The 22,899-nt window shown below is 43.3% G+C and overlaps 1 protein-coding gene and 14 non-coding genes across 15 annotated transcripts; all 15 read left to right on the top strand.

Annotated features, from left to right (window-relative positions):
- The first annotated feature begins 171 nt into the window (after nt 1-171).
- On the top strand, nt 172-278 carry LOC141285521 (U6 spliceosomal RNA). The gene has a single exon (XR_012338650.1). It is a non-coding gene; the product is annotated as a U6 spliceosomal RNA (small nuclear RNA).
- A 648-nt stretch (nt 279-926) lies between these two features.
- Nucleotides 927-1,033, top strand: LOC141285798 (U6 spliceosomal RNA). The gene has a single exon (XR_012338923.1). It is a non-coding gene; the product is annotated as a U6 spliceosomal RNA (small nuclear RNA).
- Nucleotides 1,034-1,681: 648 nt separating this feature from the next.
- LOC141285796 (U6 spliceosomal RNA) lies at nt 1,682-1,788 on the top strand. The gene has a single exon (XR_012338921.1). It is a non-coding gene; the product is annotated as a U6 spliceosomal RNA (small nuclear RNA).
- A 646-nt stretch (nt 1,789-2,434) lies between these two features.
- Nucleotides 2,435-2,541, top strand: LOC141285795 (U6 spliceosomal RNA). Its single transcript, XR_012338920.1, has one exon. It is a non-coding gene; the product is annotated as a U6 spliceosomal RNA (small nuclear RNA).
- A 646-nt stretch (nt 2,542-3,187) lies between these two features.
- Nucleotides 3,188-3,294, top strand: LOC141285794 (U6 spliceosomal RNA). The gene has a single exon (XR_012338918.1). It is a non-coding gene; the product is annotated as a U6 spliceosomal RNA (small nuclear RNA).
- Nucleotides 3,295-3,942: 648 nt separating this feature from the next.
- LOC141285793 (U6 spliceosomal RNA) lies at nt 3,943-4,049 on the top strand. The gene has a single exon (XR_012338917.1). It is a non-coding gene; the product is annotated as a U6 spliceosomal RNA (small nuclear RNA).
- Nucleotides 4,050-4,695: 646 nt separating this feature from the next.
- LOC141285792 (U6 spliceosomal RNA) lies at nt 4,696-4,802 on the top strand. The gene has a single exon (XR_012338916.1). It is a non-coding gene; the product is annotated as a U6 spliceosomal RNA (small nuclear RNA).
- A 648-nt stretch (nt 4,803-5,450) lies between these two features.
- Nucleotides 5,451-5,557, top strand: LOC141285753 (U6 spliceosomal RNA). The gene has a single exon (XR_012338878.1). It is a non-coding gene; the product is annotated as a U6 spliceosomal RNA (small nuclear RNA).
- Nucleotides 5,558-6,205: 648 nt separating this feature from the next.
- On the top strand, nt 6,206-6,312 carry LOC141285508 (U6 spliceosomal RNA). Its single transcript, XR_012338637.1, has one exon. It is a non-coding gene; the product is annotated as a U6 spliceosomal RNA (small nuclear RNA).
- A 647-nt stretch (nt 6,313-6,959) lies between these two features.
- LOC141285752 (U6 spliceosomal RNA) lies at nt 6,960-7,066 on the top strand. The gene has a single exon (XR_012338877.1). It is a non-coding gene; the product is annotated as a U6 spliceosomal RNA (small nuclear RNA).
- Nucleotides 7,067-7,712: 646 nt separating this feature from the next.
- On the top strand, nt 7,713-7,819 carry LOC141285791 (U6 spliceosomal RNA). The gene has a single exon (XR_012338915.1). It is a non-coding gene; the product is annotated as a U6 spliceosomal RNA (small nuclear RNA).
- Nucleotides 7,820-8,466: 647 nt separating this feature from the next.
- LOC141286095 (U6 spliceosomal RNA) lies at nt 8,467-8,573 on the top strand. Its single transcript, XR_012339219.1, has one exon. It is a non-coding gene; the product is annotated as a U6 spliceosomal RNA (small nuclear RNA).
- Nucleotides 8,574-9,220: 647 nt separating this feature from the next.
- On the top strand, nt 9,221-9,327 carry LOC141285751 (U6 spliceosomal RNA). The gene has a single exon (XR_012338876.1). It is a non-coding gene; the product is annotated as a U6 spliceosomal RNA (small nuclear RNA).
- Nucleotides 9,328-9,975: 648 nt separating this feature from the next.
- LOC141285520 (U6 spliceosomal RNA) lies at nt 9,976-10,082 on the top strand. Its single transcript, XR_012338649.1, has one exon. It is a non-coding gene; the product is annotated as a U6 spliceosomal RNA (small nuclear RNA).
- A 4,173-nt stretch (nt 10,083-14,255) lies between these two features.
- Nucleotides 14,256-21,539, top strand: neu4 (sialidase 4). The gene is made up of 3 exons (XM_073818219.1): nt 14,256-14,456; nt 14,570-14,825; nt 19,877-21,539. The coding sequence occupies exons 1-3, from the start codon at nt 14,256-14,258 to the stop codon at nt 20,737-20,739; spliced, it is 1,320 nt and encodes a 439-aa protein (XP_073674320.1). The 3' UTR covers nt 20,740-21,539.
- Nucleotides 21,540-22,899: the final 1,360 nt, after the last annotated feature.

Genomic DNA, 22,899 nt, shown 5'->3' with positions numbered 1-22,899 from the left:
ATTGTGTCAGATGGTCAAGACAAATCAACAGACAGCTCCCCTCGGTAGAATGATCCAAGTGCCGTTCGTTTCCTTATCTGACTGCAGCCTTGGCTCGCTGGGCCCTACCACCTTGGCGAGAGCTCGCAGGAACCCGAGGGGTACAGATACCTCGAGCGGACCAGCAGTCTTGTGCTCGCCACGGCGGCACATATACTAAAATTGGATCGATACAGAGAAGAATAGCATGGCCCCTGCGAAAGGATGACACGCAAATCCGTGAAGCGCTCCATATTTTTGGCTTGCGACAATTGCGCTCCTCTGCTCGGTGGGCCCTCGTGTGGTAAGTATACGCAGGTTTCAGCGTGGGAGCGTTTTTGTTCTAAATCGCCACACACCCTCACCATCTCAAAGCGTTTTAGAGATATTTCATAGCAGCCCAGCTCCATCACACCACGCGACAAACTCACGAAGCACATGGCTGTCGTCATACTCCTAGCTTGAGAGCAGGGCGAGGAGAAGTGTGTCTTCTGCGCTTATAAACACATGGCAATTAGCCTGAGCACTTCAACGCTCCCTTATAGAAATTAAGAAGAGAATCGGTGACAGTACGCCACCTTGTGGAGATGCCAAGAGATGCATGGCGTGCACCCGGTCAGAGTCCGCTTATCCTGACCCTTTGCTGCCCGCCGGTCGAAAAGTCCAAAAGCCGTAAGGCCAGCCCGTGACTGGCACTGCATTTGTTTGAAAGTTCTTCTGCTAAAATAATAGGATGCATTGTGTCAGATGGTCAAGACAAATCAACAGACAGCTCCCCTCGGTAGAATGATCCAAGTGCCGTTCGTTTCCTTATCTGACTGCAGCCTTGGCTCGCTGGGCCCTACCACCTTGGCGAGAGCTCGCAGGAACCCGAGGGGTACAGATACCTCGAGCGGACCAGCAGTATTGTGCTCGCCACGGCGGCACATATACTAAAATTGGATCGATACAGAGAAGATTAGCATGGCCCCTGCGAAAGGATGACACGCAAATCCGTGAAGCGCTCCATATTTTTGGCTTGCGACATTTACGCTCCTCTGCTCGGTGGGCCCTCGTGTGGTGAGTATACGCAGGTTTCAGCGTGGGAGCGTTTTTGTTCTAAATCGCCAGACACCCTCACCATCTCAAAGCGTTTTAGAGATATTTCATTGCGGCCCAGCTCCATCACACCACGCGACAAACTCACGAAGCACATGGCTGTCGTCATACTCCGAGCTTGAGAGCAGGGCGAGGAGAAGTGTGTCTGCTGCGCTTATAACCACAATGCAATTAGCCTGAGCACTTCAACGCTCCCTTATAGAAATTAAGAAGAGAATCGGTGACAGTACGCCACCTTGTGGAGATGCCAAGAGATGCATGGCGTGCGCCCGGTCAGAGTCCGCTTATCCTGATCCTTTGCTGCCCGCCGGTCAAAAAGTCCAAAAGCCGTAAGGCCAGCCCGTGACTGGCATTGCATTTGTTTGAAAGTTCTTCTGCTAAAATAATAAAATGCATTGTGTCAGATGGTCAAGACAAATCAACAGACAGCTCCCCTCGGTAGAATGATCCAAGTGCCGTTCGTTTCCTTAACTGACTGCAGCTTTGGCTCGCTGGGCCCTACCACCTTGGCGAGAGCTCGCAGGGACCCGAGGGGTACAGATACCTCGAGCGGGCCAGCAGTCTTGTGCTCGCCACGGCGGCACATATACTAAAATTGGATCGATACAGAGAAGATTAGCATGGCCCCTGCGAAAGGATGACACGCAAATCCGTGAAGCGCTCCATATTTTTGGCTTGCGACATTTGCGCTCCTCTGCTCGGTGGACCCTCGTGTGGTAAGTATACGCAGGTTTCAGTGTGGGAGCGTTTTTGTTCTAAATCGCCAGACACCCTCACCATCTCAAAGCGTTTTAGAGATATTTCATAGCGGCCCAGCTCCATCACACCACGCGACAAACTCACGAAGCACATGGCTGTCGTCATACTCCGAGCTTGAGAGCAGGGCGAGGAGAAGTGTGTCTTCTGCGCTTATAACCACAATGCAATTAGCCTGAGCACTTCAACGCTCCCTTATAGAAATTAAGAAGAGAATCGGTGACAGTACGCCACCTTGTGGAGATGCCAAGAGATGCATGGCGTGCGCCCGGTCAGAGTCCGCTTATCCTGACCCTTTGCTGCCCGCCGGTCGAAAAGTCCAAAAGCCAAGGCCAGCCCGTGACTGGCATTGCATTTGTTTGAAAGTTCTTCTGCTAAAATAATAGGATGCATTGTGTCAGATGGTCAAGACAAATCAACAGACAGCTCCCCTCGGTAGAATGATCCAAGTGCCGTTCGTTTCCTTAACTGACTGCAGCTTTGGCTCGCTGGGCCCTACCACCTTGGCGAGAGCTCGCAGGGACCCGAGGGGTAAAGATACCTCGAGCGGACCAGCAATCTTGTGCTCGCCACGGCGGCACATATACTAAAATTGGATCGATACAGAGAAGATTAGCATGGCCCCTGCGAAAGGATGACACGCAAATCCGTGAAGCGCTCCATATTTTTGGCTTGCGACATTTGCGCTCCTCTGCTCGGTGGACCCTCGTGTGGTAAGTATACGCAGGTTTCAGCGTGGGAGCGTTTTTGTTCTAAATCGCCAGACACCCTCACCATCTCAAAGCGTTTTAGAGATATTTCATAGCGGCCCAGCTCCATCACACCACGCGACAAACTCACGAAGCACATGGCTGTCGTCATACTCCGAGCTTGAGAGCAGGGCGAGGAGAAGTGTGTCTTCTGCGCTTATAACCACAATGCAATTAGCCTGAGCACTTCAACGCTCCCTTATAGAAATTAAGAAGAGAATCGGTGACAGTATGCCACCTTGTGGAGATGCCAAGAGATGCATGGCGTGCGCCCGGTCAGAGTCCGCTTATCCTGACCCTTTGATGCCCGCCGGTCGAAAAGTCCAAAAGCCAAGGCCAGCCCGTGACTGGCATTGCATTTGTTTGAAAGTTCTTCTGCTAAAATAATAAGATGCATTGTGTCAGATGGTCAAGACAAATCAACAGACAGCTCCCCTCGGTAGAATGATCCAAGTGCCGTTCGTTTCCTTAACTGACTGCAGCTTTGGCTCGCTGGGCCCTACCACCTTGGCGAGAGCTCGCAGGGACCCGAGGGGTACAGATACCTCGAGCGGGCCAGCAGTCTTGTGCTCGCCACGGCGGCACATATACTAAAATTGGATCGATACAGAGAAGATTAGCATGGCCCCTGCGAAAGGATGACACGCAAATCCGTGAAGCGCTCCATATTTTTGGCTTGCGACATTTGCGCTCCTCTGCTCGGTGGACCCTCGTGTGGTAAGTATACGCAGGTTTCAGCGTGGGAGCGTTTTTGTTCTAAATCGCCAGACACCCTCACCATCTCAAAGCGTTTTAGAGATATTTCATAGCGGCCCAGCTCCATCACACCACGCGACAAACTCACGAAGCACATGGCTGTCGTCATACTCCGAGCTTGAGAGCAGGGCGAGGAGAAGTGTGTCTTCTGCGCTTATAACCACAATGCAATTAGCCTGAGCACTTCAACGCTCCCTTATAGAAATTAAGAAGAGAATCGGTGACAGTACGCCACCTTGTGGAGATGCCAAGAGATGCATGGCGTGCGCCCGGTCAGAGTCCGCTTATCCTGACCCTTTGATGCCCGCCGGTCGAAAAGTCCAAAAGCCGTAAGGCCAGCCCGTGACTGGCATTGCATTTGTTTGAAAGTTCTTCTGCTAAAATAATAAGATGCATTGTCTCAGATGGTCAAGACAAATCAACAGACAGCTCCCCTCGGTAGAATGATCCAAGTGCCGTTCGTTTCCTTAACTGACTGCAGCTTTGGCTCGCTGGGCCCTACCACCTTGGCGAGAGCTCGCAGGGACCCGAGGGGTACAGATACCTCGAGCGGGCCAGCAGTCTTGTGCTCGCCACGGCGGCACATATACTAAAATTGGATCGATACAGAGAAGATTAGCATGGCCCCTGCGAAAGGATGACACGCAAATCCGTGAAGCGCTCCATATTTTTGGCTTGCGACATTTGCGCTCCTCTGCTCGGTGGACCCTCGTGTGGTAAGTATACGCAGGTTTCAGCGTGGGAGCGTTTTTGTTCTAAATCGCCAGACACCCTCACCATCTCAAAGCGTTTTAGAGATATTTCATAGCGGCCCAGCTCCATCACACCACGCGACAAACTCACGAAGCACATGGCTGTCGTCATACTCCGAGCTTGAGAGCAGGGCGAGGAGAAGTGTGTCTTCTGCGCTTATAACCACAATGCAATTAGCCTGAGCACTTCAACGCTCCCTTATAGAAATTAAGAAGAGAATCGGTGACAGTACGCCACCTTGTGGAGATGCCAAGAGATGCATGGCGTGCGCCCGGTCAGAGTCTGCTTATCCTGACCCTTTGATGCCCGCCGGTCGAAAAGTCCAAAAGCCAAGGCCAGCCCGTGACTGGCATTACATTTGTTTGAAAGTTCTTCTGCTAAAATAATAGGATGCATTGTGTCAGATGGTCAAGACAAATCAACAGACAGCTCCCCTCGGTAGAATGATCCAAGTGCCGTTCGTTTCCTTAACTGAATGCAGCTTTGGCTCGCTGGGCCCTACCACCTTGGCGAGAGCTCGCAGGGACCCGAGGGGTACAGATACCTCGAGCGAACCAGCAGTCTTGTGCTCGCCACGGCGGCACATATACTAAAATTGGATCGATACAGAGAAGATTAGCATGGCCCCTGCGAAAGGATGACACGCAAATCCGTGAAGCGCTCCATATTTTTGGCTTGCGACAATTGCGCTCCTCTGCTCGGTGGGCCCTCGTGTGGTAAGTATACGCAGGTTTCAGCGTGGGAGCGTTTTTGTTCTAAATCGCCAGACACCCTCACTATCTCAAAGCGTTTTAGAGATATTTCATTGCGGCCCAGCTCCATCACACCACGCGACAAACTCACGAAGCACATGGCTGTCGTCATACTCCGAGCTTGAGAGCAGGGCGAGGAGAAGTGTGTCTTCTGCGCTTATAACCACAATGCAATTAGCCTGAGCACTTCAACGCTCCCTTATAGAAATTAAGAAGAGAATCGGTGACAGTACGCCACCTTGTGGAGATGCCAAGAGATGCATGGCGTGCGCCCGGTCAGAGTCCGCTTATCCTGATCCTTTGCTGCCCGCCGGTCAAAAAGTCCAAAAGCCGTAAGGCCAGCCCGTGACTGGCATTGCATTTGTTTGAAAGTTCTTCTGCTAAAATAATAAGATGCATTGTGTCAGATGGTCAAGACAAATCAACAGACAGCTCCCCTCGGTAGAATGATTCAAGTGCCGTTCGTTTCCTTAACTGACTGCAGCTTTGGCTCGCTGGGCCCTACCACCTTGGCGAGAGCTCGCAGGGACCCGAGGGGTACAGATACCTCGAGCGGGCCAGCAGTCTTGTGCTCGCCACGGCGGCACATATGCTAAAATTGGATCGATACAGAGAAGATTAGCATGGCCCCTGCGAAAGGATGACACGCAAATCCGTGAAGCGCTCCATATTTTTGGCTTGCGACAATTGCGCTCCTCTGCTCGGTGGGCCCTCGTGTGGTAAGTATACGCAGGTTTCAGCGTGGGAGCGTTTTTGTTCTAAATCGCCACACACCCTCACCATCTCAAAGCGTTTTAGAGATATTTCATTGCGGCCCAGCTCCATCACACCACGCGACAAACTCACGAAGCACATGGCTGTCGTCATACTCCTAGCTTGAGAGCAGGGCGAGGAGAAGTGTGTCTTCTGCGCTTATAAACACATGGCAATTAGCCTGAGCACTTCAACGCTCCCTTATAGAAATTAAGAAGAGAATCGGTGACAGTACGCCACCTTGTGGAGATGCCAAGAGATGCATGGCGTGCACCCGGTCAGAGTCCGCTTATCCTGACCCTTTGCTGCCCGCTGGTCAAAAAGTCCAAAAGCCGTAAGGCCAGCCCGTGACTGGCACTGCATTTGTTTGAAAGTTCTTCTGCTAAAATAATAGGATGCATTGTGTCAGATGGTCAAGACAAATCAACAGACAGCTCCCCTCGGTAGAATGATCCAAGTGCCGTTCGTTTCCTTAACTGACTGCAGCCTTGGCTCGCTGGGCCCTACCACCTTGGCGAGAGCTCGCAGGAACCCGAGGGGTACAGATACCTCGAGCGGACCAGCAGTCTTGTGCTCGCCACGGCGGCACATGTACTAAAATTGGATCGATACAGAGAAGATTAGCATGGCCCCTGCGAAAGGATGACACGCAAATGAGTGAAGCGCTCTATATTTTTGGCTTGCGACATTTGCGCTCCTCTGCTCGGTGGGCCCTCGGTGGTAAGTATACGCAGGTTTCAGCGTGGGAGCGTTTTTGTTCTAAATCGCCAGACACCCTCACCATCTCAAAGCGTTTTAGAGATATTTCATAGCGGCCCAGCTCCATCACACCACGCGACAAACTCACGAAGCACATGGCTGTCGTCATACTCCGAGCTTGAGAGCAGGGCGAGTAAAAGTGTGTCTTCTGCGCTTATAACCACAATGCAATTAGCCTGAGCACTTCAATGCTCCCTTATAGAAATTAAGAAGAGAATCGGTGACAGTACGCCACCTTGTGGAGATGCCAAGAGATGCATGGCGTGCGCCCGGTCAGAGTCCGCTTATCCTGACCCTTTGCTGCCCGCCGGTCGAAAAGTCCAAAAGCCGTAAGGCCAGCCCGTGACTGGCACTGCATTTGTTTGAAAGTTCTTCTGCTAAAATAATAGGATGCATTGTGTCAGATGGTCAAGACAAATCAACAGACAGCTCCCCTCGGTAGAATGATCCAAGTGCCGTTCGTTTCCTTAACTGACTGCAGCCTTGGCTCGCTGGGCCCTACCACCTTGGCGAGAGCTCGCAGGAACCCGAGGGGTACAGATACCTCGAGCGGACCAGCAGTCTTGTGCTCGCCACGGCGGCACATATGCTAAAATTGGATCGATACAGAGAAGATTAGCATGGCCCCTGCGAAAGGATGACACGCAAATCCGTGAAGCGCTCCATATTTTTGGCTTGCGACAATTGCGCTCCTCTGCTCGGTGGGCCCTCGTGTGGTAAGTATACGCAGGTTTCAGCGTGGGAGCGTTTTTGTTCTAAATCGCCAGACACCCTCACCATCTCAAAGCGTTTTAGAGATATTTCATAGCGGCCCAGCTCCATCACACCACGCGACAAACTCACGAAGCACGTGGCTGTCGTCATACTCCGAGCTTGAGAGCAGGGCGAGGAGAAGTGTGTCTTCTGCGCTTATAACCACAATGCAATTAGCCTGAGCACTTCAACGCTCCCTTATAGAAATTAAGAAGAGAATCGGTGACAGTACGCCACCTTGTGGAGATGCCAAGAGATGCATGGCGTGCGCCCGGTCAGAGTCCGCTTATCCTGACCCTTTGATGCCCGCCGGTCGAAAAGTCCAAAAGCCAAGGCCAGCCCGTGACTGGCATTGCATTTGTTTGAAAGTTCTTCTGCTAAAATAATAGGATGCATTGTGTCAGATGGTCAAGACAAATCAACAGACAGCTCCCCTCGGTAGAATGATCCAAGTGCCGTTCGTTTCCTTATCTGACTGCAGCCTTGGCTCGCTGGGCCCCACCACCTTGGCGAGAGCTCGCAGGAACCCGAGGGGTACAGATACCTCGAGCGGACCAGCAGTCTTGTGCTCGCCACGGCGGCACATATACTAAAATTGGATCGATACAGAGAAGATTAGCATGGCCCCTGCGAAAGGATGACACGCAAATCCGTGAAGCGCTCCATATTTTTGGCTTGCGACATTTACGCTCCTCTGCTCGGTGGGCCCATGGTGGTGAGTATACGCAGGTTTCAGCGTGGGAGCGTTTTTGTTCTAAATCGCCAGACACCCTCACCATCTCAAAGCGTTTTAGAGATATTTCATTGCGGCCCAGCTCCATCACACCACGCGACAAACTCACGAAGCACATGGCTGTCGTCATACTCCTAGCTTGAGAGCAGGGCGAGGAGAAGTGTGTCTTCTGCGCTTATAAACACATGGCAATTAGCCTGAGCACTTCAACGCTCCCTTATAGAAATTAAGAAGAGAATCGGTGACAGTACGCCACCTTGTGGAGATGCCAAGAGATGCATGGCGTGCACCCGGTCAGAGTCCGCTTATCCTGACCCTTTGCTGCCCGCTGGTCAAAAAGTCCAAAAGCCGTAAGGCCAGCCCGTGACTGGCACTGCATTTGTTTGAAAGTTCTTCTGCTAAAATAATAGGATGCATTGTGTCAGATGGTCAAGACAAATTAACAGACAGCTCCCCTCGGTAGAATGATCCAAGTGCCGTTCGTTTCCTTAACTGACTGCAGCCTTGGCTCGCTGGGCCCTACCACCTTGGCGAGAGCTCGCAGGAACCCGAGGGGTACAGATACCTCGAGCGGACCAGCAGTCTTGTGCTCGCCACGGCGGCACATGTACTAAAATTGGATCGATACAGAGAAGATTAGCATGGCCCCTGCGAAAGGATGACACGCAAATGAGTGAAGCGCTCCATATTTTTGGCTTGCGACATTTGCGCTCCTCTGCTCGGTGGGCCCTCGGTGGTAAGTATACGCAGGTTTCAGCGTGGGAGCGTTTTTGTTCTAAATCGCCAGATACCCTCACCATCTCAAAGCGTTTTAGAGATATTTCATAGCGGCCCAGCTCCATCACACCACGCGACAAACTCACGAAGCACATGGCTGTCGTCATACTCCGAGCTTGAGAGCAGGGCGAGGAAAAGTGTGTCTTCTGCGCTTATAACCACAATGCAATTAGCCTGAGCACTTCAATGCTCCCTTATAGAAATTAAGAAGAGAATCGGTGACAGTACGCCACCTTGTGGAGATGCCAAGAGATGCATGGCGTGCGCCCGGTCAGAGTCCGCTTATCCTGACCCTTTGCTGCCCGCCGGTCGAAAAGTCCAAAAGCCGTAAGGCCAGCCCGTGACTGGCACTGCATTTGTTTGAAAGTTCTTCTGCTAAAATAATAGGATGCATTGTGTCAGATGGTCAAGACAAATCAACAGACAGCTCCCCTCGGTAGAATGATCCAAGTGCCGTTCGTTTCCTTAACTGACTGCAGCCTTGGCTCGCTGGGCCCTACCACCTTGGCGAGAGCTCGCAGGAACCCGAGGTGTACAGATACCTCGAGCGGACCAGCAGTCTTGTGCTCGCCACGGCGGCACATATGCTAAAATTGGATCGATACAGAGAAGATTAGCATGGCCCCTGCGAAAGGATGACACGCAAATCCGTGAAGCGCTCCATATTTTTGGCTTGCGACATTTACGCTCCTCTGCTCGGTGGGCCCTCGTGTGGTGAGTATACGCAGGTTTCAGCGTGGGAGCGTTTTTGTTCTAAATCGCCAGACACCCTCACCATCTCAAAGCGTTTTAGAGATATTTCATTGCGGCCCAGCTCCACCACACCACGCGACAAACTCACGAAGCACATGGCTGTCGTCATACTCCGAGCTTGAGAGCAGGGCGAGGAGAAGTGTGTCTTCTGCGCTTATAACCACAATGCAATTAGCCTGAGCACTTCAACGCTCCCTTGTAAAAATTAAGAAGAGAATTGGTGACAGTACACCACCTTGTGGAGATGCCAAGAGATACATGGCGTGCGCCCGGTCAGAGTCCGCTTATCCTGACCCTTTGCTGCCCGCCGGTCGAAAAGTCCAAAAGCCGTAAGGCCAGCCAGTGACTGGCATTGCATTTGTTTGAAAGTTCTTCTGCTAAAATAATAGGATGCATTGTGTCAGATGGTCAAGACAAATCAACAGACAGCTCCCCTCGGTAGAATGATCCAAGTGCCGTTCGTTTCCTTAACTGACTGCAGCTTTGGCTCGCTGGGCCCTACCACCTTGGCGAGAGCTCGCAGGGACCCGAGGGGTACAGATACCTCGAGCGGACCAGCAGTCTTGTGCTCGCCACGGCGCCACATATACTAAAATTGGATCGATACAGAGAAGATTAGCATGGCCCCTGCGAAAGGATGACACGCAAATCCGTGAAGCGCTTCATATTTTTGGCTTGCGACATTTGCGCTCCTCTGCTCGGTGGGCCCTCGTGTGGTGAGTATACGCAGGTTTCAGCGTGGGAGCATTTTATTTCTAAATCACCAGTTGCCCTTACCATCTGCAATCTCTATTTTCATTGCGGCCCCGGTCCATCGCACCACGCGACAAACTCACGAAGCACATGGCTAGTACTTCGAGCTTGAGAGCAGGGTGAGGAGAAATGTGTCGTCTGCGTGTTTAACCACATGGCAATTAGTCTGAGAACTTCAGCGCTCCCTTGTAGAGTATAAATGCATATAAATGGGCATAAGAAATGGTACATGGATCATGACTGCCAGTAGGTGGTGGCAAGTCATTGTGTTGGTGAATGAGTTATGAATGTGTCAATTCATATATATAAGATCGCAATTGTCATCTAATTCCTTTAATTTAGAACAGCGAGCTGCAAGAACAGCTTACATTTTCAAAATCCTACAGACAAGAGAAAGTGTGTACGTCTGCTCGGACCCTGACCTGATGCTAAGCACTTTTCCACATCAAAGCCAGTTTTTACAAATATGAGCTTTGGCGTGGATGTAAGCTTACTCACACTCTATGATCAAATGTGAGCGTATGCACGGTTTATAAATGAGGCCCCTGGTGTTCCCAATCTTGTCCTCCTCTCACTCTCCCACTTAATTTCCTGTCAGTATGCACTGTCCTGTCCTAATAAAAAAGGCAAACATGACAAAAAAAATAAATAAATAAAAAATAAAAATACTTATCACACTGTGTGCCTGTGTTCTGTGACTTCTTTTTTGTAATTTCAGTTTGTGGAGCACATAAAACACCATATTAGCAATGAGTGGCTATTAATCTGTTGAACAGAACTAAGAAAGAATTGATGGCGGCACAAGTTAATCTTTCAATATTCAAGTTGTTTACCCATTTTATACCTCCTTTTTTGCTTTCAATGTCAAAAAAAAAAAAAAAAAAAGATGGAAGATGCCCTGAATTTATTACTGGTTCTGACACTGATACTATAGAATTCACCAAAAATAGTAAATATATTTACTATTTTTGGTGAATTCTATAAAAACGTGTTAGGATTGACCCACAAACATAATTATAATAATTATGAGACATAATAATAGTATATGGAACTCACAACAAACAAGAAACAACACATAAAAAATGTTTTGGTCCTATTTTTAAATCATAGATAGGTTAAATTTCAATAAATTAACGCAACTGTATTGCTTGTTAATGTGTCTTTAGGCATCCCTGTAGCCAACCAACCTCATCTCCAACAAATAATAATAATTTATCATTCTGTCTGCAATGATTTGACAAGTCAAGCCCACTTAGGTCAATGCACAAACGACGAGCATGGCACTGAATGGATAATAGACAAGTCTGTGCTATACAAGTCACAGACTAACACATACACTTTCACACACTTGCAACCTCTTGCTGTCACACATCCGCGTATCTAACACTCCTCTCATTACGCTGCACTAGTGTGTCCTGCCTGTTTGCTGTGAGTACCTTGTAGGTGATTATTAATTTCTTTTAGCTAAATGGTTTTATGTTCTTTTGAATGTTTTTATGAAAATGTGTTTTAAAAGGCTACCAAAAAGCAAAGGCTGTGAAATTGCTTATACTTGGTCACACTAGGAAACTAGGAAACTAGATTTTGCAGATGTGTTTTTTTTTTCATCATAATAATGATTCATAGTGAACATTGGAATTATCACAGCAATATTAATGACACAACTAAATTTGTCCTGCTGAATGTTGTTTATGTTATTATTTAATACTAACTATGGTTGTGATGAAAAAACTATTGTGAAGAAAGAACCATTACAAAGCTCGGTAGGTTGTGCTTTTCAGCAGTTGGTTGTGTTAAAAGCCAGAAGCCTTTTTGTAAAAATGCTGACGTGAACTAGGCTTTCTGTTGCACTGTGCAACTGTCTTTCTTTTAACACAATAGTCCACACTGACTCTGACCAAATGTTACACTCTATGCGTGTATTTTGTGTGTCTGCACCTAAGAAATTCAGTAACTTCACTTCCTTGAAAGTTGGAAGATTTTACTTTTGTTGGTTAAAGTACCTAAAAAGTAATTATATATATATAATTATTCAGGAGATATTCAGCAGAATGTCCATGCTACTTTTTTTCCACATCATAAAAGCAAATGTAACCACTAGGGATGTAACGGTATTGTAAATACCGTCGTACCGCAATAGCAAATTTTTTCGATACCATGGTCGCATGACTCGATAAAACGATAGGTCTTCTGAGAAAAGTTTGCTCAGGCGAATGGAGTGAACGGGAGGTAGCGGGAACTACAATTCCCATCAGCCCAGGCGTGGCCATCATCCTTTGCGGCCTGTTGTCGCTATAGACGTTTTTCCTGAACACGGAAGTAAGTCCGACTCTTAACTGAAAGAATGCTTTGCATTTCCGGTCCGCATTGTTTCTAGTCAAATTAGGGTATATTCCGAGCTAATAAACTAATGTTAAACCTATTAAAATGTTTTTAAAAAGCACATGGCTCCATAGCGCCATCACTTGGCAATGTCGCAATGACCGTCATTTGTCAGTGCCTCACTTTAATGAGTGTGTAGATGACACGAAGCAGCGGACGTTAGTATACATTAAAAACAGATGGAAGCTATTTTAATGGGTTCCTATGGAAACCGGAACAGAAAAGCATTCAATCTGACGTTAGAATTCGTAATGGCGGCGCTCATCGTTTACTCAGGAAAAAGGACTAAATCCAGTAATTTTTCGAGTCTCTTCATTAGTTTTGTTTTTCCTGTAAACGATTCAATAATTACCGTACCGTGAAGTTTTGATACCGTTACATCCCTAGTAACCACTAGTCAAGCACAAAGAAAAAAAGACCTATTAAGCACCATAAAGTTGTTGTAGATGTAATCTATAATATTTGTATTCTGTATTCCTGGGGCCGGTTGCATAAACATAGCCATTATCTTAAGACTGTGTCTAAGAATAACTAAAGTCAGTGGGGAAAGACTGTTGCATAAAATAAGTACATGGTTGTCTCTAGTAAGATAGTCTAATTTGCACTGCATTGTGGGAAAAGTAAGACGCTGAACAGCTTAAATAAAATGACCGACAGTGGGCGCTCATTGCAGTTTTCCTTTGTTGAAAATATTTGCATATTGGAGGAATACAATGCTGCAAAATCGATTTTAATGAACAAATTTAGCGATTACAAACAATGAAAAAACACAAGGCTTGGTCCACAATAACGGATAAAGTTAATAGTATAAATCCTAAAAGTCTACGCTGTTTAAAAATCTGTCACAGCTGACAGTTGGTTTCCATGGCAACATAGATTGTAAGGAAAAGTTAGCCATGGGGTAATCAGTCTAACTTTTTGGTCTTAAATAAGACCAGTCTAAGATTTTATGCAACTGGCTTACAAAGTAAAGACCCGTCTTAAAGAAAAAAATTAGATGACTAACTTGTAAGACCAGTCTTAAACAGTTTTATGCAACCGGTCTGAAAATATCTGATAAAGCTATGTGAGAAAGAGACAGAAGTTTAAGCTTTAAACACTGCAAAATGTAAAATGTTGACTTTAGGTAGAAAAAGTGAGGAAACCGATTGCCTTAAAAAAACTAAGTAAAGTGAAATAGAAATAGTATGCTGTAGGGGGGACTTGAATGTTCACTTTAGGTTTACTCTTGACTTATTGCTACTCACTGACTCCCAGAGTGCATTGCGGCATGAATAAATTATGCAATTGCTTAGTTTTACTGTTGTTGTAATTATTTGCCAATTTAATTTGCTGTCTTGTGTCAGTAGACAACAAAATAGCAAATGCAATGGTTATTGTTACAATTAATAAAAATAAACAAAATTGAATTGTTACCTTTGTGGCTCCTTAAATATTTTAAATAAGCAGTACTCAAAGCAGTAAGTATTTAGTTTTACTTGCCTTGAAAGTAGCTGTAACTTAATAAAACCTAGTAAGTATAGCAACTAAGTAAGGATAACTAACTATATCTAAGTAAGGTATCTAACTATTGGATTTTACAGTGAACCTGCTGCTAGAGTTTTTTTTTTTTTTTTTTTTTTTATGTTGCATGTACAGATGCCCATTGGTTTTAAAAATGATAACTGATGAAGGCTACTGACTTGAACTGTTTTTTAGTTATGTGGAGCTATGGGGTCTCAATACTTCCCTGCACGATCCGTGCTTTTCCACAAGGAGCCGAGCGGAGTTACATACCGTGTGCCAGCTTTGATCTACATTCCTCGTTCCAGCTGTTTCTTGGCCTTCTGTGAGGAGAGACTGACTCCGGCAGACTCACAAGCACATCTGCTGGTCATTCGCAAAGGCACTTTTTATAAAAACTATGTGGAAGTAAGATTGTTTTTAACATATGTTAACACTATTATAACTAATAAACCTGTATAATTTTTTCCCGATTAAAAAAAAAGGATCTGTCATGAACATTATTTTTGTTTCTTCCTCAGTGGAAAGACATGGAGGTGTTGAGTACAGCTCGACTGGAGGGCTATCGCTCAATGAACCCCTGCCCCGTTTATGATGAGTTTACTGGCACAGTCTTTTTGTTTTTCATTGCTGTTCTGGGTCACACCTCTGAGTCTTACCAGTTAATTACAGGAAAGAACGTGACACGTCTTTGCTACGTTTCCAGCAGTGACCAGGGGGACACCTGGAGCTCCGTTACAGACCTTACCAGGACGCTCATTGGGGACACCATTAAAGGTCAGTGTTGGGGGTAAGGCATTACAAGTAACGCAACTTACGTAATAATATTACTTTTTCCAAGTAACTAAAGTAAAGCATTACTTTTTAATTGACAAGAAAATATCTGAGTTACTTTTTTAAATAAGTAACGCCAGTTACTTTTCCCCATTTATTGATTAAAAGCTCTCCTGTCCCCATGTTGAGAGAAATTGTGAGTAAGATGTTACTTTAGTTCTAGAATAAATGTGAACATGCATTAATTCATCTCACTCACTAAAAAAACAGATACAGTGTTCTTCAAAATGAATAAAAACAGTGAACTCCAACGCAAACCTGCAATAATTAAATATGTTAAATAATACAAATATCCAAATTTACATTTGCCAAAAATAGAACTTTTTATATTAAAAACAAACAAGCAAGCCCTACCCAGATTTAAAAAGTAACGCAAAACTAACGTAACACATTACTTTCCATAAAAAGTAACGTAATTAGTTACATTTTTAGGGATTAACTCAATATTGTAATGCATTACTTTTAAAGTAACTTTCCCCAACACTGTTAAAGGGGAAGTCTGATAGATCAAGCTCCAGCGTCATCAAATATCTGCAAAAACTGCATTACCTTCACTTATTATGAACCTGACTGTCTTTATTTCTTTCATACATCTACACAAATTTTTATTGAGATTAAGTCTGGTTTGATATAACCATCATGGTGAGAAGCGTTTGCTTTAGTTGGGTAATTTGGCTTTTGGTTCAATGTTTTTTATTAGGTGCTTTAACTATGATTGTTATGGCAAAAGCAACAAGAATAAATTCATTTAGATTATGTTTATTACTGTCAAAGACATCTTCATGCAGTGATTACATTAGCTGAAATATCCAAATTCCCTAGCCTATCCAGTATCCTAATTTTTAACTCACATTGTTCACAAATTACTTTTATCAATTGAATGTTCAGACACACACACACACATCAAGAATCAGTGTATGAATCTCAACAATGGTGACATGCTTCATGCCGCAATGCATTTTGGGAGCCCTGGATGAGTTTTGCATGATGCATCTAGAATACATTGCAGCATGAAATATGTCACCATTGTTGAGATGCATACACTGATTCTAGATGTTTGTGTGACAAACAAAATATATAACTGTATAACAATCTGTATAACAATCGTGTTCCTGTAATAAATGATTTGCAAATAACACCATAAACCAGATTAGATAAAGTCAGACAACTACACAATGATATCTGAACCATTAGACTACAATGTAACCACTGTTTTTCTTGCTGCTAGTTAGAGGGAAAAAATTAATTCAAGAGTCAAATAACCCAAACGCGTCTCACCATAATGGTGACATTAAACCAGACTATTATTTTCAAACAGACATCAACATCGAAATCTCTGTTAATCTCAATAAACCCTTTTGTGAATGTATGACAGAAATAAAGTCAATCTGGTTTATAATAAGTGAAGCTGGTAATGCTGTTTTTGGATATATTTGATGATGCTGGAGCTTCATCAAACAAAGGTTTTGTTTTTACTTTCAACCATAATTTGACATCTGAGCAACATTAGAGTCCACATCCAATGTCCAATGGGAAGCTTCTCGATTAAATCTTTATTAGAATGTTAGAGGATACTGTTCTAACAATGTTATCAATAAACATCTGTAGAATGTTTTTACAGAAGGTTATCCTACCTTTTAGGAAAATATTCTGGGAACTAAAATAAAACTTGCCGCTAAAAACACTACCAGAACATAACATAATGTTCGCAGGACATTCTTAGAATAAAAAAAAGTTTGCTGGGTATCTGGTTGGGTAAATTCAATAAATCACTGCTCATAGTGGTTTGTTTCATGCAAAATTTTAATTTTGGGTGAAATGTTTCTTGCTGAGAGTGTGAACAGTAAAACAGCTGTTTGTTTGAGCAGCCTGTTACAGACTGCAGATATCCATTTATTTCAATAATTTGTTTGAAAAAGTGAAACTTGTATGTTATATTAGTTCACTACACACAAAGTGAAATATTCCAAGCCTTTATTTGTTTCAATTTCAATGATTATGGATTAAAGATTAAAAAAAAAAAAAAAAATCCAGTATTTCACAAAATTAGAATATCATGACAAAGTGTCCCTGTGTCCCAGTCTAGTCAGCTAATTAACGCAAAACACCTGCAAAGGTTTCCTCAGCCTTTAAATGGTCTCAGTCTGGCTTAGTGGGCTTCAGAATCATGGGGAAGACTGCTGACTTGACAGTTGTGCAGAAAACCATCATTGATACCCTCCATAAGGAGGTAAAGTCTCAAAAGGCAATTGCAAAAGAAGCTGGATGCTCATAGAGCGCAGTATCGAAGTGTATTAACCAGAGGTGGGACTTTCAAGTCACAAGCAAGTCTCCCAAGTCATTAAACCCAAGTCATCAAAGAGTTAAATTTAATGAGATTATTGACTAATTAAATGATGATTGAGAGTTAGTAATGAACACCTGCTGTTATTGAGAATTACAGAGGATCAGATGTCGATGTTTTATTGGTTAAAATGAAGCCACCATCATGAAGATCAGTGTTGCATTTGGTTGGACTCTTGCAACACTGCATGTCACAATGCATGTGGTGTTGTGAAGCAGTAATATCACCACTTTGTGAAAATATGTTAGTTGTGTTTGTCTGATGAAATAGTCTTGAGCTATATGGGAAACAATCTAAATGAGTAATATCATTTAATATACATATTTACAGTATTTATAATTAACTCTTTAATACAGCATGCTGAGTTAGTTTTGTTATATATAAATTTACATACTATGCAATGCATATAAAAGAAAAATTATCCCCACAGTCTTCGGGCACACGCAAACATCAAGAACCAGCATATGAATCTCAATAATGGTCACAATCAACAAAACACTTCATGTTGCAATGCATGTTGGGTAACAACATTTCCTATTAAAACCTCACATCATGCACTGCAGTATGAGTAATTATTGTCACCACTGTTGAGGATCATATGACAAGTGTTCATGTCTAAAAGCCTGATCTGTCAAGTTTTTTTTTTTTTAAACCATAATGGTGGCAGTTGTTCAGTAAAAATTTTTAAATAGCAGTTCAGTAATGGCTAAACATAGGTCAATAAACCAAAAACCACTTCATGATGTTCACTCATCATGAGTTACAAACAAAAAAAGCATGAAAAAATTTATTATAAAAATATTTGATTCAGCAGAGCACAAATGCATGCTGTCAAACAATATAACAATTGCTTAAAAGCAATTTGTTTTGACCTAGCAAAAGCGTCAAGAGACTAACTAAAGCAAACCTTGACCACTATTATGGTGGCATTGTTTGTGTGTGGTTTTTATTTTTCAGCTGATTCCATCTAAAGGCTGTGGCTTTGGTCAGATGTAGTTCTCCTGTTTCTCTTTTCCTCAGTGATGCTGATTGTTAACAGCAGGTGTTCATCACTAATGCTCAATCAGCACTTAATTAGTCAATTATCCCATTAAGGCCCCGTTTACACGAAGGGAAAACGCAGATATTTCCCTGCGTTTTGGCCTCTCATTTACACGAAAACCCCGTTTTTATCACAGAAAACAATTATTTCTAAAAACTCCGGCCAAAGTGGATAAATTAGAAAACGCCGTTTTCACGTTGTAGTGTGGACTGTGAAAACGGAGGCTTTTGAAAATGATGACGCATATTTATAGTCATGTGACGCATATTGTACCAATAGATATTTATGTTTACACCAGTAATTGTGCCTGTGCTATTCACACACTGCTGCTAAAGAGATTTACCTTGTACACTCTTCAAATTACAGTCCTAAAATGATGACGGAAAATTTACTCACAGTTGCTGTCCTGCAAAACATGATGACAACTGCTTTTCAGATAAAATATGAATGAGCGTGATATAGACGGGTCAGTGGATAATGAGATATTTCCGTAAATTATCCCGCCAGAAGAATTGCGTGAAAACTTATTACGTCTGTATAATTTTGGAGGCTTTACGCATGCGCAGTAAGGCGAATTTGATGTTTTCCTACGTTTCAGTGTGGATGAGAAACTTTTGGAAAACGCTTGGAAACGCTAGTGTGGACGGAGAGCGTTTTAAAATTAAAACTCCGTTTTCAAATGTATCCGGATTAATGTAAACGTAGCCTAAATTTAACTCTTTGATGACTTGAGATTTATGACTTGGGAGACTTGCTTGTGACTTGAAAGTCCCACCTCTGGTATTAACAGAGCGTTAAGAGGAAGGAGAAAATGTGGCCGGAAAAGGTGCACAAGTGACAGGGATGACCATAGCCTTGAGAGGATTGTCAAGCAAGGGCGGTTCAGAAATCTGGGGGAGCTTCATAAGGAGTGGACTGAGACTGGTGTCAGTGCATCAAGAACCACCACATACAGACGTCTGCGTGACAGCGGCTACAGCTGTGGAATTCCATGCGTCAAGCCACTCCTAAACCAAAAATCAGAAGCGTCTGTGCTGGGCTGAGGAGAAAAAGTACTGGCCTGTTGCCCAGTGGTCCCAAGTTCTATTTTCAGATGAAAGCAAATTTTGCATTTCATTTGGAAATCAAGGTCCCAGAGTCTGGAGGAAGACCGGAGAGGCACAAAAGTCAAGCTGCTTAAAGTCCAGTGTGCAGTTTCCACAGTCAGTGATGGTTTGGGGAGCATGTCATCTGCTGCTGTGGGTCCATTGTCTTTTATCAAGTCCACAGTCAACACAGCTGTCTACCAGGAAATTTTAGAGCACTTCGTGCTTCCTGCTGCAGACAAGCTTTTTGGAGATGATGATTATATTTTCCAGCAGGATTTGGCACCTGCACACAAAGCCAAAACTACCAGTACCTGGTTTAATAGCCATGGAATAACTGTACTTGATTGGTCAGAATGAAATATTCTAATTTTGTGAAATACTTGAATTTTTTAATTTGAAACAAATTATTGAAATAAATGGACTTTCCCTCGATATTCTAATTTTTTGGCACATACCTGTATATATGTATGTCACAGATTTTAAACTCATTTCTAAACCATTGTGTGTTTCTTTATTGCAGAGTGGGCCACTTTTGCTGTGGGTCCAGGTCACGGAACCCAATTAAAATCTGGAAGGCTAATAATCCCTGCTTATGCCTACCATATTGACTGCAGAAATTGCTTTGGCAGGAAGTGCAAGACTTCAGCACACTCGTTTTGCTTTTATAGTGACACGCATGGAAAAGTGTGGCATTTTGGAGAAGCGTTGTCCACGCCAGAGAGTGTGGAGTGTCAGATGGTGTCAGTAGATGAGGAAAATGGAGTCAACATTCTGTACTGCAATGCCCGGAGTGTATCAGGTTATCGGGTGCAGGCTGTTAGCTTTGATAACGGGGCAGCTTTTCACGATGGCCAGCTGGTGCATAAACTAGTGGAGCCAAAGAATGGGTGTCATGGCAGTGTGATTGGATTTCCAGCCCCGTTGTACCAGCTCGGGCAATCCCAACACTTTCTGAGACGGTTGAGGTCCATCTACACCCCATTTGCAGACGGCATGTCTCCAGCTCTGAGGTCTCCACAGAACTTCCTCCCACCAACATGGGTGGTATATACTCACCCCACCTGCTCGAAAGCTCGTCGTGATATGGGTGTTTACCTCAGTCTACTGCCTCGAGACCGGGACAGCTGGTCAGGACCTTGGATTATATATGAAGGCCCTAGTGCATATTCCGACTTGGCCTATGTTGAGCTGACGTCTGCTGATGACTCAGTGGTCCCTGTCTTTGCCTGCCTTTTTGAGAACGGCGCAAAAACGGCTTATGATGAGATTTCCTTCTGCATCTTCACGCTGTATGAACTAATCGACCACCTTCCCCACAACAACCAAAAAGGAAAAGGGCTCAAAATGAGGAAAGGATTGTGGGAGTGCTGCTTTGTCTGCTGATTGCATGTGTATCAGGATTGGGTAATGTTCAGAAGAATTGAAAAAAATGGCTCCCATTTAGTTCATGGGTCTGAGTTTGAATTGAATCTATTGCTATCATAATCTTCTTATATACCTACAGTTAAGGTCAAAAGTTTACACCCCCTTTCAGAATCTGCAAAATGTTAATTATTTTACCAAAATAAGAGGGATCATACAAAATGCATGGTTTCTGAAGCATTAGTGAGTGATTGAACCTTCTGTAATAGTTGCATATGAGTCCCTCAATTGTCCTCAGTGTGAAAAGATCTCAAAATCATACAGTCATTGTTGAAAAATGCTAAAAAATCAAAGAATTTGTTGGAGCTGAAGGATTTTTCTGAAGAACAGCAGGCAGTTTAATTGTTCAGGACAAACAAGGGACTCATGAACAACTATCACTAAACAATAAAACACAGCTGTGGATCATTCAGATAACAACACAGTATTATGAATAATGGGGATGTAAACTTTTGAACGGGGTCATTTTTATAAATTCAACTATTTTTTTCTCTTGTGGACTATATGAAAACATCTTGTATGTGAAATATCTAATTCAGGTCAGTACTTAATAAACAATAACATGCATTTTGTGTAATCCCTCTTATTTTGGTAAAAAAAATGATCATTTTGCAGACTTTTGACCTCAACTGTATCTACTGTTTGAAAAACCTTGCTTTTGAAACTTAATATTGGTCATATGAATTTAGTTTATTTGCAATGTATATTATTTCTGTGTACTTACATTCAAATTCTAATTGAAATTCTGCATGCTGTTAGTTTTTTTTTTCACTTTGATGCTATTTTAGTATGGTGTAATTTTTCAAAAAATCTTATTACAAAAATCTAAACTCAAACATGTAACAGCTAGTCATTTAAGACTTATTTTCTTTTCATATGATTGTTGTAATATCTAATGAGAGAATTTGGGTTTAATCACAAAAACACATCAGTATGAGCCTTCAATTTAGTGCTTGTAACAGTTAGTTAATACAATATTAAACAACGCAATATTTATGTTTCAAATCACAATTGTTGCTGAAATAAAGATCTTACAGAAATGCAGACTACACAGTAAAATCCCCAGTGTTAAATCAACACTGCTCAGAGTACATATGGTCCCCCTCCAGATAGTGTTAAAGTAACACTGAGGCAGAGTTAAAGTTAACAATGTAATTAAGTAATCAATTAAGTGCTGATTGAGCATTAATGATGAACACCTGCTGTTAACAAGCAGAATTACTGAAGAAAAAAGAAACACAAGAACTAACTGACTTCAGCCACAGCCTCAGATGAAATCATCTGAATTCAAAGGAGATAGTACATTTCTGAAGATCCCAGCAGAGGAGGATTATACAGCTCCACAAACAGCAGCACTAGCTTCACTCATTACTAACCAGTCTGACCATATTTCTGTCAGACATCTGCAGAAGATCTTTTTGAGAATTAAAAGAGGTTCAGTTGTTGATTTTTTTATTGGTCAATAAATTATGCCACCATCATAGAGGTTGGTGTTTGCTATAGTTGGACTCTTGTCCCTTTCAAAGCTTTTAATCAATTTTTTACTCTGCATTTGCAAAGATATTTCACTGCACACACTAGGTTATTGCTGAATTGATTACTTGTAGTGAGAGAGTATTTTAAATATACAACTCATTGCCTGAGTTTACTTTTAGGACATTTTTCAGGGTTCGTGACACATCTGAAAAAAAATAAATAAACAAACTGCATCAAACAATTTTAATGATATGGAGTTTTTGCTTAAGCTTTTAGACTTGAACACTTATCATAAGAACCTCAACAGTGGTGACAATAAATATTCATACTACAGAGCATGATAGGAGTTTAGTACCATGATGTTACCCAGCATGCATTGCAGTGTGACATGTTTTGTTGATTGTCACCACTGTTGAAATTCATATGCTGATTCTTCATGTGTGTCTACATGATTTAGCTGTAGCTGCTCAAAAACATGTACATGGATAGAATCTCATTTCTGATAATTCATGGAAAATGTTTCTCTAATATTATACTATCACAGAATACATTATAAAGCTTACGTTTAAACAGGAAAAATAAGCATATACAGTATGCGATCAGACAATTTGTATATGTCTTATCACAAGTAATGAGCAACAGCAC

Source organism: Garra rufa, chromosome 14 (assembly GCF_049309525.1).
Source record: "Garra rufa chromosome 14, GarRuf1.0, whole genome shotgun sequence".
NCBI classification, from domain to species: domain Eukaryota; kingdom Metazoa; phylum Chordata; class Actinopteri; order Cypriniformes; family Cyprinidae; genus Garra; species Garra rufa.
This window is presented reverse-complemented; position numbering and strand designations above follow the sequence as displayed.

What these genes read in the sequence shown, in the direction of transcription:
- neu4 (XM_073818219.1), top strand. Translation starts at nt 14,256, where the DNA reads ATGGGGTCTCAATACTTCCCTGCACGATCCGTGCTTTTCCACAAGGAG. An exon ending in TTTATAAAAACTATGTGGAA is followed by an intron (nt 14,457 to 14,569) that starts GTAAGATTGTTT and finishes TTTCTTCCTCAG; the next exon opens with TGGAAAGACATGGAGGTGTT. An exon ending in CATTGGGGACACCATTAAAG is followed by an intron (nt 14,826 to 19,876) that starts GTCAGTGTTGGG and finishes TCTTTATTGCAG; the next exon opens with AGTGGGCCACTTTTGCTGTG.